Source organism: Onychomys torridus, chromosome 23, assembly GCF_903995425.1.
Source record: "Onychomys torridus chromosome 23, mOncTor1.1, whole genome shotgun sequence".
NCBI lineage: Eukaryota > Metazoa > Chordata > Mammalia > Rodentia > Cricetidae > Onychomys > Onychomys torridus.
In genome coordinates this window covers 39,294,326-39,309,159 of record NC_050465.1, presented here as the reverse complement: position 1 = coordinate 39,309,159, position 14,834 = coordinate 39,294,326, and the positions used below count along the sequence as shown (strand labels likewise).

General features: G+C 42.1%; 1 protein-coding gene and 1 non-coding gene across 5 annotated transcripts in view; both read left to right on the top strand.

Annotated features, from left to right (window-relative positions):
* Hecw2 (HECT, C2 and WW domain containing E3 ubiquitin protein ligase 2) overlaps positions 1–14,834 on the top strand; it is a 363,598-nt gene that overhangs the window by 276,981 nt on the left and 71,783 nt on the right. For all 4 annotated transcript variants that reach the window (XM_036173112.1, XM_036173110.1, XM_036173111.1 and 1 more), the window contains 2 exons: positions 8,856–8,990; positions 12,376–12,478. In XM_036173112.1, coding sequence (XP_036029005.1) covers positions 8,856–8,990; positions 12,376–12,478 — 238 coding nt within the window. The remainder of the gene's footprint in view (positions 1–8,855; positions 8,991–12,375; positions 12,479–14,834) is intronic.
* On the top strand, positions 13,094–13,258 carry LOC118573515. Its single transcript, XR_004943629.1, has one exon. It is a non-coding gene; the product is annotated as a U1 spliceosomal RNA (small nuclear RNA).

Sequence of the window (14,834 nt, the reverse complement as noted above, 5' to 3'; positions counted from 1 at the left end):
AGCCTTTCACCTGAGCTCTTTTAATTAATTCATAGCTTGTCTTGGATTGCTTACATTACATGTTCATGATGTGTGCTTTAGATGTTTTTAATTTTGGAAGAGATTTTCCTTTTTGGGTGGATAATTTTTAATCAGATGACTGTGAGATTTCACAGGAACATAGATCCAGTTGGCTTTGAGAGTTATAAGGTAAAAATGATTTTAAAGTCACACAGAAGGAGGGACTAGCATAACACGTTCATTTAAGATGAACAGGGCTGGAGGGATGTCTCAGTGGTAAAGAGCACTTGCTCTTGCAGAAGACCTGTGTTTCGTTCCCAGCACCCATATGGGAGTTTGCAACACCATAGCCCCAGTTCCAGGGGAACCCAACACTCCCTTCTTACCTCCTCAGGCACCAAACTAATGCATGGTGCATATACATATACATGCAGGCAAAAACACTCATATACATAAAGTAAAATAAACAAGTCAATAAATAATTTTAAAGGTTAATAATCAAAGAGTAAGAATATCACATTAAATTTTGCCCTTGGTGTGGGGAGAACATAGAGAAGTTGGATCCCTCAGATACTGCTAGTAGACACATAAAATGATCCATCAACTTTGAAAGTAGCCTGGGAGTTTCTGAAAATATTAAGCAAGTAGCTGTCATGTAATCTGACAGTTCTGTGTATACACCCAAGAGAAATATGCACTCAACATAAAATCATGTATTTGAATGTTCATAGCTGTATTACTTATAATCCAGAAGTTAGAAATTAGCCAAATGGGTATCAATGAATAAATAAAATGTGGTGAAAATTTACACTTTAAAGCTCTTAGGTTGTATAGGTTTCTGCTTCCTTGCCCTCTGAGGTTAGGTTACATGGTTCTAAACAGATTTAATATCAATTATGTCTTTTCTTAAAAAAGTATTTTAATTAAAATATAGAATGCCTGGTTTACACACAATAGAAAGTTATTCCTCACAGTTCTGGAGGCTGAGATGCTCAGGGTCAAGGTACTGGCAGGTCTTATGTGTCCAGGGAGGGCCTGCATTCTTCTAAGTGGCAAAAGTCACAGGTAGCTCTCTGGGGGCTTCTTTGAACAAGTACTGATTCCATTCATGAGGGATCATTGCCCCCACTCTCATTGCCTAATACCCTTCCAAAGATACTGTTTCCCATGCCATCACTTCTGGAAAGTGCAGGTGGGGTGTGGGGAGAGCACAGATAAACTAGAGTGCTCATGCTTTTCTTCCTGATCTTGATTTCATCTGGAGAGGTCTCTTGTTCAAAATTCCATTATGGTATTTGTTTTAGTCGTACTTCATTCTGTTATTTCTGTAATGATTTGAATTCCCTAGCTTTGAAGCTGACAATTTATCCAGGTTGAGTTTTATACACAATTGACCTTTCAAGACTCTGTGATCAATTTCTGTATGTATCTGTTGAATTTAGGACGCAGGATTTCCCCCTAGCACATAAACATATTCTCCCCCTAACCCACACTCTGGCCATTAAACATGTCGGGCAAACACTCGGTGACTGAGTGCCTGTGTCTACTTCTAGTTCTTCTTCTAATTTTTCAGACAAGGTCTCAAAAAGTTGATCAAGCTGACCTTGAACTCACCCTTATTCCAGTTAGGCCTTGACTTTGGGGTCTTCCTTCTTTAGGCTCCCAAGTGCTGGGTCTCTAAGAATGTGCCGTGGTTCCCAGTGCAAAGATCTCATTTTGAAGGAATCACAAACAAAGAAAAAAGAATTATTATTAAAACACTTTTTTCTTGATCCTTGTAATAATAGTTTTAAACTTTTTGGCACACTCAGGGATATTAAAATCAAGGGTAATTTGAAATCTGAGTAGCAGTGCTGATAAAAGTTTTATTATTTATGTGAGAAGAAATATTCATCAAATAGTATTAAAATGTGACCGACTTAAAATATCTCTGGTTCTTGGCTGAGTTTAGTAATTAATGAGAGCTCATGGCAATAGCAGCTGGAAATCAAAAATGTAACTTTGTAGGGAGAGCAACTGATTTTAAATGCCTTAGATTTTTTTCTCTATGTGTTTTATTTTGCTTTGTTTTGGGTTTGCAGTGGTTAATTTGATGGATTTGAGAAAATTATGTTGAAGTGGAAAGATTCTTGGATCCATAGCTTCTTGGCATGACCTCAGTGAGCCTGCCTTCTCTTTAATGTGAGCATTTGTACCCATGCTGCCTGCTTTAAGAGCTGTGGTTAGCACCAAACCCCACTCATGGTTAGATGATGGTAAGGCTTACAACTCATCCAGCATTTGATAATTAGTCAAGTTTCAGCATAGAACCTCATGTCTGTATGTTCATAAGCCTTTGGAAGTTATTTCATTTGGGGGCAGCCATGATAGGAAACACACAGACATCTGCAAATGAACTGGTGGCTGCAGCTGGTTCCTGTCCCCCCTCGAACCCGGTGCAGATCTGGGCAGAGCAGGGAATCTCAGTACAGTGTAAGTGAAGAGACTGATATATTTGGGATTTGTGAAAACGATGATTTACTCATGAACATGTCCTTACTTGGTCAGTGAGTGCTCGGTGAATTACAGAAGGCCCTGTAGGCTTAACATCAGCGTCTCATTCCTTTCTTCTGAGGACCTCTGTTTTCCTTTACTGTGGTGGTCCCTTGGAATGGCCTTTCACAGCAGGGTCTGTTCTCATCGGTTTGTTTTGGGTTATGTGTGATGTTCTTGGTCACTTCAGGACAGTCTGGCCTGGAATGTTTGCTTCTGTCTCAAGTCTGCAGAGTAACCCAGAGTATTCCCCTTTTCTCTATTTGGTGTCTCTTCTCCTCTTGTGGAATTGGTGTCTTCTTACTCTGGTGGCATCAACCTTGCTCATTAAAGCAGGCTTTTAAAAATATTCTTGAAACCCAAGTAGTTTTGAACTAGAGCGTAAGTCAGGTACATTCAGTTGCACAGAATGGTGGTGGGCTTTGGAGTGAGGGAGCCAAATGCACCTCCTCCAGACATTTAACCCTGAGTCCACTGCTGTAGATGGCTACAGATGTGTGGCAGGCAGGTGGCAGGCTCGGAGTAAAGGTGTCTGCTGCCAAGCCTGATTGATGACCTATTCAATCTCTGGGATCCACATGATGGAATAAGATACCCAACTCCTATATGATCTTCACATACGTGCCTTCTCTCTCTCTCTCTCTCTCTCTCTCTCTCTCTCTCTCTCTCTCACTCACACACACACACACACACACACACACACACACACACACACACACACAAAGATCCAGTCTAGAGAAGCCTGCTGATACATTGAATGTTGTCATAGTGAAGATGGTATTTCAACTGATTAAAAGAGGCTATAAAGAGCCGGGCGGTGGCGGCACACGCCTTTATTTCCAGCATTTGAGAGGCAGAGGCAAGTGGAACTCTGTGAGTTCAAGGCCAGTATGGTCTACAGCATAAGTTCCAGGACAGGCACCAAAACTACATGGAGAAACCCTGTCTGGAAAAACAAAACAAAACAAAACAAACAAAAAAAGGCTATTAAGGGAGAAAACAGGAATTGATGGGAAAGAAAAATCTGAAGAGAAGGCACAAAGCAGAAATCCCCAAGTAAACACGGCTGGTTTTTAAAGTAAAAACATAAAGTTATAGTGGTTTTCGTAAGTACAAACAAACAACAACAGCAACAAAAATCTTTCATGCAGTTTGTTGTGATTCCCCCCCCACCCATAACTCCCAGCTGATTGGAAACCCGTTTCTATATCCAAGTCTGCACCTCTGGGAGCTGTGACTTTGAGAGTGACATTGGGAGTTTGGGTGTCACAGTGATCTAAACAGCCACCTCAAGTGATTGCCAGTGTTGCAGTTGAGGTGTGGAGGGTGAATTTGAGAACAAAATAAACATTGGCCTGCTGGAAGTTACTAAAGGCTTGAGGATGTTTGCTTGGCCAGAGAGGTAACCAAACTGTAGAGTGGTATCAGGCGTCCCAGGATCAACTCCATCCTCCATCAAACTGGTGGTCATTATTTACTGGGTCGGGCTTTATTCAGCTCAGTGGGTAAAAGGCAACTTGCTATTTGGAACTCTCACATGAATTCTAAAAACATCCATTCAGAATATAAGCTCCTCTTTGCAAAATTATAGGGTGGTTGTTTTATTATATTTTTCTTTATTTTGTTTTATTTATTTGACGAAACTTGTTACTTTTGTGGGACGTCTCTTCAGTTGTTTTTCCACAAGTAAGGTCATTTGTGAAATGGCCAAACTAATCATCTCAAGCTATTTGGCAGCCCAAGAGATGGAATAAAAGGCTGGATGTAAAGGTAGTTCACCGCTTTTAAGGACCTCTTGCCAAATTGTTAAGTGGTAAAAGATACCCATTATTTTATATAGTTAATATAGGTTCATAATACCTTTCTGTTGAAAAAAAAAACCCACAAATTAGTAGATATAGAATGTTGATGAAAAAATAAGAGTGTCGTCTTTCTAGGGCTGTGTGACGTTTTGAGTGAAGGAGGGAACAAACTTGGGCTTCGTGGGTGTTTCTGAGTAAAATGCTAAGGTTTTAGACTCTGGAAGGAATCACCTAAGTCAGGAGGTGGATTTTCCCTTTCTTTTTAAGTTCGCCTCGTAACTGGCATTGGGATTTTAAAAACAAACTATTTTCAGAGTCAACAGCAATGCCTCTGTTTTCCATGGAAAATGTGTTGATTTGGATAACTCCATTTTAGTCCTCCACAGTGGTGTGTTAGTAAATAAGAGGATGGAAAGTGATAGATGGGGCCGCCTGTCTGTCTGTAGTGGGGTGGGGGCTGGGGCGGCAGCTCTGCCTTTTGCTTTGTTTACATACAAGTCCTTTCTTACAGATTCCTGGTTTGGCAAAATATTAACTGGAAACAATTCCAAGCTGCTTTAGCTTAGACTTGTTGAGCCTGAGGTTGGTATTTCTTCATAAATACTGATGGCTTTTCCTTTGCTTAAAATAATACAAGTTTTTTCTTTGAAAAAAAAAAGAAAGAAAGAAAAGAAAAGAAAAAGAGAATTGTGTAAAGAAAGAAATGTATTTTGTTTGGCCTCGCTAAAATACCACTTGGCTCCAAGCACCCCATATTTCTTGACTCTGCCTGTGCCCTGGAGCTGTGCAAGGGTAGATGTTTTTAAAATGAGATTGGAGCTTGTGGATTTGCATTCCTCTCAGTTTTTTTGTGTTGTTCTCTTAGTTGGCCCTGCACTGGAAAGCCTGAGTGAATTTCCTTAATGAAACCTAACAGTAGGGAATGGTGGTTTAGAAAATGCTCTGCGAGCAGCTAATTGGAAAAGGACTTACTTCAGATGATTGCTTTTTAAATGAGATTTCAGACAATTACAATCTAGATAGACTCTCGTAAGTCATTGAAGGCTATTCAAAAGTTGTGACATGAAAGTGACCCAGAATTGAAAAAAGGACCAGGTCAGCTTCTCTGCTCACTTGAACTAGTTAGCATTCCCTGTGGAAAGTGATCCACTTTCCCGATATAATTGATGTGTGTCACCGGTGGAACGAGCTAGCCTACAAGGTGCATGATGATTTTCCATTCTTCATCTGTTTTCTTACTCGCGGTAGTGCTGCAGATGAAACCCAGGCCCATCTTACTTTAAAATAGCCTACATTTTTCACAACTTGACCGTGACCTGAGTCACTCCCCTTTACACATATAAAGCAAAATGCTAAAGAAACCCATCCAAGGTTACACAGGGCACCCTAAGCAAAGCCAAAACACATGCAGAGTAATTGCTCCTGGGTGCTGTTTCCTGTTTGTGCCCTAGATCTGCGGTACTGATGGAGATTTTCAAGACCTTTCCTCTCAAGTGCTTGAGACTGGAAAAGCATGTGTAAACAGTATACACATTCCATTGACTCTGAGGCAGAACCCCTTGTGATGTACGCACAGCACTCACTCCCTGCCCACGGCCATGCCTCCAACGTGTTAGTGGTGAGAGTTGATCAGGTCCTGTGGACAATGCTGCTGAGTCAGTAGCCATCTTTTCAGCTTGCAGCAGTAGAGGAGCCAAGTGCTGTGAGTGAGTGGCTGTGATTCTCAGCCCAGTTCAAGGCCTATGTAAGTGCTTTTCCAAAAGCAAGTTTGGTATGACGTGTGATTGAAGCAGGAAGGACCCAAAAAGTAGGATATTATGGTAGGCAGAAAGTAGCATAGAAGGAGAGAGGGGGGATTAGGTAGGCTACGGGTTCAAGTCCCAGCTTTGTAAGTTCCCAGGTGTGTCACTGAAATCTACTACTGTGACACAATTGTGTTCATAGTGACCAATAACAGATGTCATTATTTATCAATTAATGAAAAATCCCTTGCTGAGATGGTGGCTCCAGTTTGAAGTTTAGAGAGGGCATGCTTGCTTTGCGGTGGGTATTTTGAGGTGACCAGCTGGGGTTGGCTTGTGTGGACTGAGATAGAACACCTACACAGAGTTTGCTTGAGAGGGTGTATTCCCCCTCCCCCATCCTTTCCGTCTTTGGCTTATCCATTCCCATTGTTTTCGTGGGTTGGCTGTTACATCCTTACTTTAGGGGACAGGATAGAGGATAAGCCAAAGGACCCACCTATGTCCCTAACAAATAGGCTTCCTTCAGGTGGATATTCCACTTAGTCGGGAGCCCTCAGATGCCAGGGGCCAGGGAGGATGGCTTTCACTGTTTCTGTGGGGTCCCTGTGCGTGGACTGAAGTGAGAAGCTATGTCATGTTTAAGGAAAAGACTTAGAATGGAAAACTATTTTTCATGATAATAGCAGTAACTCATTTTGAAATGCCATAGAAATTGTGTTTTAAAATGTGCATGAACCTTCTCATCAGCTTTTTTAAACTATAGATGTAATGTCATAATTTAATTAAAAAAAAAAAAAAAAGAAAGAAAGAAGAAGAAGAACTGGAGCCTTAAAAATTGGAGGCAGTTTGCCCAAAATGGCATGAGTAGTGAATGGCGGGGTGGAGCTCAGGAGTGGACATGTCCTTTCAGGGTCCCAAGTGTTCGATGAGTACTTTGCCCCCTGCTTTGAATGTTTTAGTCTGAGAGTTTATTCATATCTATAACTTGAGTTTCAAAACTTTTTCTCCTATTTAGTTCTTCTTTTGTTTCCCAGACCTTATGTTTCGTGTCCCCTTCCATTTCTTTTTATTTTTTCTATCTTTAACTATTTTTGTGGTTTTCATAGATTTTAATTCTTGGCTAGTTAAGTTGGAGCTGTCTTTTCATTCTTTGGTGGGGAATCGGTTGGGAGCACTTTGTTATTTATTCAGCAGGTCAGCTATTGAGGAAGACAGGGTGAGTAAGAAATAGTCCCTTCCCTGCAGGCATTTACATAATTCTTTAGAGAATGGGTTTTAAACAAGCCTGTTAACATCAAATTAGGTTCTGACATTATATGCAAAGCAGCGTTGACCTACATGCAGACACCCATTTGTGCTTGTAATTACGAGTGCATCATGGTGTCTCTGATCACCACCCAGCTCTTGAAAGCATTCCTAAGGTACTAGATAATTAGGCAATACTATTTTAGCACTTTTCATAATTTCCCTTAAGTAACCTGGTTTATATTATAATGTTTGTAGTAAAATCTTGATGCTAATTTCTACCAAAAAGAGACTTGATAATATCTGCTTTTTTAAAGGCAAGAGTTAAACATGCTTATTTGTAGAAACGATTGCTGCTTCATGACATTTTGAATAATGTCAGGAATGATGAACAGGTATATTAGAAACCAAAATAAAATGAAGGCTGGCATGAAACGTGAGGCCAGAGCCTGTCAATACAAGGCTATGGAGCTCTGTCACCCGTGTACTTTTCAGTCATTGAGAAAAAGGATGCTTTGTCTCTTAGGATGAGGAAGACAAACTCAATGTGGGAACTTAGAAATCCCATTGTGTGAGAAGGGATTGGAAGCATTCTTGTTCTGTCATTTTTCAGCTTTGTTTAGTAAAGAAGGTAAGAAATCAAATACTTGGATTTTTTTTTTCTTTTTTTTTTAGGAACTGTGAAAACTGTTCAAAGTTTTAGGATGACCAAAGACAGTGGGTAGCCATTAGGAACTTTGTTTTAGAGTGGTTGTGTCATCAAAGTGCTGAGAAGGAAGAGTCTTCCAAAAGGTTTGAGGAATAAATGTGTTTAGGAGGCAGGAAACTGCTGCTTTGGTACTTAATGTCAAATGAGGCCCTGAAATAGTGGGGTCATTCTCGGGCTGGTGGGGTGGGGACAGGGAGAACTAGACTCTGGGAAAACAGGAAGAGACTAGTAGCTGACTGCGTTGGAAAAGGAAGAAGGAGGAAGTCATTGATGGTGGCGTTTTGGATGATTAGAATTTTATAATAACCAGGTGTGGGAGGGGCCTATGAGCACCAGTTAAAAGGGTCCAAATGCCCCTTTTACTCATCGTTATGAGCGTTGTTGTGTTCTGAAACAGGACTCCCCATGTAAACCAGGGTAGCCTCCTCTTAGGATGCCTTTGCTGGATGTCAGAGTGCTGGGATTACAGGCATGTGCCACCACACCCCGCTCCAAATGGCCACCCCATGGCCCCTGTAGGGCCACATCTTTGATGACTATCTCAATGTTCTGTCCTGCTTTCTTCATTCTGGATCCCAGCTAAATGTGCCTTTCTCCACTCCACCCTTTCCTGGTGGATATCAAGGAATTCTTCCAAGGATTGGAAATTGTGAGAAAATGAAATTAAGATGATTACTCCAAAGTGGGTAGCTTCCTGACTGTGCGGTGCTCTAGGTCTCCTGAGACATGTATGTCGTGTGTGTGTGTGTGTGTGTGTGTGTGTGTGTGTGTGTGTGTGTGTGTGTGCTGACTACTCCTCTGATGCAGTGGATTGTATCCTAGGCATTTTTCGTCGACCACAACTCCCGAACCACCACTTTCATTGACCCTCGGCTCCCGCTCCAGAGCAGTAGACCCACGAGCGCGCTGGTTCATCGGCAACACCTGACCAGGCAGCGCAGCCACAGTGCCGGGGAGGTGAGTTACGGCTTTTAGGGACTGACCAATTGATTGACAGTAGCTGCTAGGACACGGATACGGTGCTTTGTGAAACTGTGTTGCCTGTTTGTTTGTTGTTTTTTGTTTTTGTTTTTGTTTTTGTTTTTCGAGACAGGGTTTCTCTGTAGCTTTGGAGCCTCTCCTGGACTAGCTCTGTAGACCAGGCTGGCCTCGAACTCACAGAGACCCACCTGTCTCTGCCTCCCAAGTGCTGGGATTACAGGCGTGCGCCACCAACGCCCGGACTGTTTGTTGCTTTTGTTTACTGTTTTTATTTTGGTTTAATTTGGTTTAGTTTAAGTGTATCATTTAGAGGCCTAGGACGTTTTTGGAATGTTGAGAAGGTTTCTCTAAAAACATCTCTAGGCTAAATTGCAAATTTAATAGTTGGGGTATATGATGAAAGACTGAAGAAGAGTTTCGTATTTAACTCAGAGGGAAGTGGTAATGCCAAATGCTCATAGAAGACAATACTCCCTTTGCACACCCAAGGACAGTCTCGGAAGAAAACAATGAATGAACTTTTAGTGGACTAAAATTGTGTTAACTGCAGGGAAGAATTTCTTAAATGAGGTTTACTGGATGCCATTAAGATATCCATCCAAGGGCAAATCTGTAGGGCTGTGGAATCCTCGCTGGCATTGTCTAAAATTAGAATGTATTTGACAGAAGTGATTTATGTGCCGGCTGCACAGAGAAAATGGTCTGAACTAGGACCGACTGGACTCCACCGCGTTCTACTTTGCCAGTGTGCAGTGGTCTGTGGTAACCACACGAGGGCTCCCCAGTACCCTCGCCCCAAACACACAGAGGTCCCTTCTTGTTTCAGTTTTTTTTCAACAACCTCAATGCATGGAAGGACTGTTTATGGTTGAAATTTCTTCTCCTTAATATAAGTTTATGCTTTCAGTGCATACTGTGGTTTGGTGTATATAATTTCTAAAAATTCCCTTAGACAAATGGAATTAAGATTCCTTTTCCTGCCTGCCATTTCTAAATGCGTATCATATTTCTAATGTTATATTGTAGGTCAGATATTCTGAAGGCTTTATTATAAGAAAAATTATGAATGCAATAAATAATTGGATTCAGTTCATCAAAATTCCACCCGTGGAATTTCCCCTCATGCTGTTCATAATGCTTTAATGCATCATGTGCTCACTGTTTATAGAAGAGTCTACATGAGAAGCTCATATAAAAATAATATATAAGTCTAATGCAGGGTGAGGTATGCATGAAAATATTTATGTTTTATGAGCAGCCAATAAATCTTTATCATGCTGTCCTGTAAACCATTAGTAGGGAACTGGAGGGTACTTACTGCATTCATCTTACCAAATACAACCGAACTCTCACCCTTGGACCTTGCGTGGATGTGTGGCATCATTAGGGCTCTGCCCGGCTTTATCACACGCACAGTGCACTTTAACCTTTTACGGTGACATGACAGGCTGAGGTTGGCTGTGCTGTCTAGTCAGGATGATGTTTCTGGGAAAAGCAAGAGCTTTCTAGCTGTGCTTGCGTTCTCTTTTGGTGCCTCTGCCCCAGAACTTTTAGTTACTTTTCATGGTCTAGGAGTGGAAGAGAGTCCCCCCAAGAGTTTGTTAGCCACTTAATGAACCCCTCTTCCTGTTGATGGGAACAGAACAGTGAAACGGAGAGTAGCCCAGCAGGCCGCCACATTATTGTCCAATCTTTCTCAAAGAATATTCTTTGTGAGGCAGCACTTTGGAAGCATTACAGCTTGAGGCATTACCTGTATTTCTTGGAGGAACTGAGCACTGTCTTGCGGTCTGGTTTTTAAGAAGGAAAGTCTTCAAGACCTTTGGCTGTTCTTGGAAGTGTTGACACACGGCACCCTATTGACAGGAGGGAAATTACATAGACTGGTGTCTGAAACACTGAGTCCTCTGCCTGAAGATGGGTAGATAATAACTGAATCTTCTCAGAGTGGCTAGCTGTGTTCCGTGAAGCCAATAACCCAGACGAAGCAGGCTGAGAAACTTCTGGTGATGTGGGTCTTCATGGCCACCGTCTCAGCTGCAGTCAGCAATGTCTGCAATCAGTAGAACTGCTGGTGTCTCTGCTGTGGAAACAAGCACCTGCTTTGGTACAGACACATTGTGGTTGAGATTGTGAAGAATACAAATAACTAGCACTTACTTCCCACATTCTTAATGTGGAGAGAAAATTTAAAACTATCTTTTAAAGGAACGAAGGTAAGAGTGGAAACCCCTTGATAAACTTTTAAAGGGCCCATGAGGCTGCTGGAGCAGAGAGTATAAAAAACTCCTGCTGCACAGGTTGGAGACCTGACTTTGATCCCTGGAACCCATGGAAGAATGGAAAGAGAGAACTCACTCCTCAGACTTAGCCTCTGCCCTCCACATGTACACCATGGCACCCTCACCACCACCCACAATACTATATAACATTACATTTCTTCAGAAGCTGAGAAAGAAAGCTATATTTCAGTAACTCTTCTAGATAATAATATGGGCTTTCTTGTTTATTGTTTCCAGCTCTGTTGAGCCAGAGGAAACAAATAGTAAAACTATTAGTAATAACAACTAGTTTTGAAATATGCACCAAGCACCGTGGGAGCTCAGAGGAGAAGATGATATTTAAGCTCAGCTTGAAGAGAAGGGAAGGCTTCGTGGAGGACACAGATGAGTGGTTTTGGTTATCTATTTGTAGGGGTTTCTAAACCTGTGAGAGGTACAATGAATAATTCAGGCGAGGGAAACCATTTTTAGATCTTGCACACCTGCTACTGTTAGCTTTCTGGTGTGGGAGGCTCAAACCAGAAAGAGCTGTTACACCAGGTCCTCTAATGGGCATATAAAATTGCTTCTGAGGAGATAATGTCCTAATGCACAGCCCCACAGGAAGATTGCTGCTGCTCAGCTCCTCCTCTGCTGAGGCAGGGAATTCCCTCATCTACCTGCCTAAGTAAAAGAAGGAATATCCTGGCACAGCCCCAAAATGAGTTGTATCACCCAGCTCTTCCCTTTGACTGCATTATGGCAGTTGGGGTTCTATCCGTCCGTACATATGATCCTGAGCAGCAAGTCTACGGTTTTGCTTCTGAGACTTGGTAATTACAAGCAGATTGAACTACTGAGCCACGCATGGCTCGTCCCCCACCCCCCCCCCCGGCTTCTGTCAAGGACAGGCCTGTGTCCCTCACCAGCATCAGGCCTAAAGAGCAGACCTTTCAAAGATCTGGTGTCAGCCCTGTTGCTGGCACCTGCTCTGGTCAACTGTTATTTGCCATAAGTGTTTTTGAACAATGTGGTTTCAAGATGCCAACGCGAAGCCCTGTGGCTCTTGGCGCAGACATAAATGTTGATTGCCTTTGCAGGCAGGAGAAGACTCCCGGCGTGCAGGACCACCAGTTCTTCCCAGACCGTCCAGTACATTCAATGCAGTCAGTAGGCCACAGTACCAGGACATGGTTCCAGTCGGTATGTTAACTCTTACCACACATCTTTATCCGTGCCACTGTGTTATTGTGTAGAGTGCATGTTACGCTCACGTGTGCCTCCCACCAGCCTCCCACTCTTTACCCAGTATCAGAAAACTACTGCATCATCCTTAAGAAACTTACCGCAAAACCCCAGTCTCTTGAGTCTCTGCTTCTGCCTTATAAAATCCCGTATTCCTACTTAGCGTGTATTGGGTTGCTGAAGGTAAGAACAACTAATGAGATAGTATGCAATCATTGTAAATTAAGCATTTGAACAAACATATAATTAGAATATATCGCATCCTGAGATAGAATTTAAGTGCCATGTGAATCTGTGGTAGCCTCATGCACTAACCACATTCTTGAGGGCTTTTATAACAAATAGAAAGCAGCGAAGCCTCCAGAAGAGTAGGCTGAGATAAGTGGATGTGGGCTTACAGGACTGAAAACCATGTTGAGCTGTTGTTAAAATGATAAAGCTGAAGTATGTTCACCGTCTCCAATCGGGAGCCCCTGAGGCATGCAGAATAGACAATCTGCTGCCAGGCAGACGGACCCCCTCCCGACCTTAAAACAGAACAGCTTTCTCTTTGTTTCTGCATCAAAAACAAAGATAATTCCCTGGCAGGGGAGATACCGTGATCGTGAAAATGGTTTTCCCAGGGCAAGACACCCCCATTGTACTCCAGATGAGCTGGCCCCGTGATTTCCCAAAATGTGGGAAACTTGACCACATCATTTGTGGTGGTGGTGATAGGGGTGCATTGGCACTCTACCCTAGAACAAACACACAAAAATAATCCCTTTGTCACAAAATACGGTATAATACTCATGACCTAAAGAAATTCACAACCACCAGATATCTAGGGTTGATGTCTGTCTACATTTGTAATGTCACTCATTATTAATATGTAATGTGTTAATAAATACTTCATACAGAACTTTCAAGAGCTATAAAATTATTGCATAAGAAGTATCTCATCTCTGATTTTGGGTGGAATATAAAAACAATTCCATTACAAAAGTGTCTTCAGTTCACATGTCATGAAATGTTCCTTTAGGGATCCCTGGTATTGACATTAGAATTCTGTCTTAACAGATATCATTTAAAAGCCTTAAAACATTTAACTAAAATATGTGTGTAGACAATATGGTGTTTCTGATGCAGCTACCTGGGTTCTCTGTTATTTTGTAAATTCAGACACTCTAACCTTGGTTCTCTGAATTATATTTATTACCTATTTCTGATTATTAGTAATATAACTAAGCAGAATAATCTTAAGTATATGGATTCATTTTCCTGACAGCAGAGGTAATAATGGAACCCCTAATAAATTTTAATGAGCAAGTTTGACATGTCCATAGCCATATTAAGTAGGTTGTATATTGTTTAAAAATATGCGTCTTACCTGGAGTTGGTGATTTGTGTTGCAGTTGTTTAGACAGTGTGTTTGGTGTGGAGCTGTTCGCATTTGGCATTTATTTTCATGTAGAGTTAGAGAATGGCTTGTCATTAGCACCATGGCTGTAGCTGTCACTGTTACTGGTGACTATTACTGGGGGGATCTCTAGCTCTACCTCTTTATCTCTCTGGCTAGCTCCTATTCAGCCAGAAGATGGTTCCCCACTTCTTATGGTTGTCATTTCTATGAGGTTGTCTGCTGTTGGCATTTTGGTGGTGGTGGTGGTAGTTTGGGTTTGGCTTGGATTTTGAGACAGAGTCTACAATGTAGCCCAGGTAGGCCTCGAACTCAGTCCTCCTTCTTCAGTCTCCCAAGTGCTGGAATTATAGGCCTGTACCACCTTGCCTAGCTTTCAGGGAACTTTAAAATTATGAATATCTAGAATCTTGTTAGTGAACTAATCTTGTCATTTTAAAGTAAATATGGCTCATCAGATGAAATAAAAAAGAATAGCTCTTGGTCTAATTGGAGCAGGCAGATTCTGTGTCTCAGGGAGCTGCTCTTGGGTCGACCCAAGCTAGTTGATTCTTTGACTCACCAATCCATTTTTGGTCTTATCAGGGCTCTTGGTCCAGTCAGAGCTGACAGATTCTAAGTTTTAGGAAACCTTTCTTGGTCCAATGAGAGGTGGCAGATTCTACTTCTCAGAAAGCCACTCTTGGTCTAATCAGGGCTGGCAGATTCCCTGTCTGCTGAGGTTACTCTTGGTCCAATGACAGCTCTTTGTCCAATGAGACCTCTCTCACTCTCTCTAGGTCTGAACAGAGCTGGGGGTTGGTTTCCAAGCCTCAGGAAGTGGGGGTGGGGAGGAGTCTCGGTTGGGCAGATGGGAATGGGGGCAGGGCATGTAGATTGCAGGGTCTGCTGACAGGTCTTGGTGAAGGGGGAGCC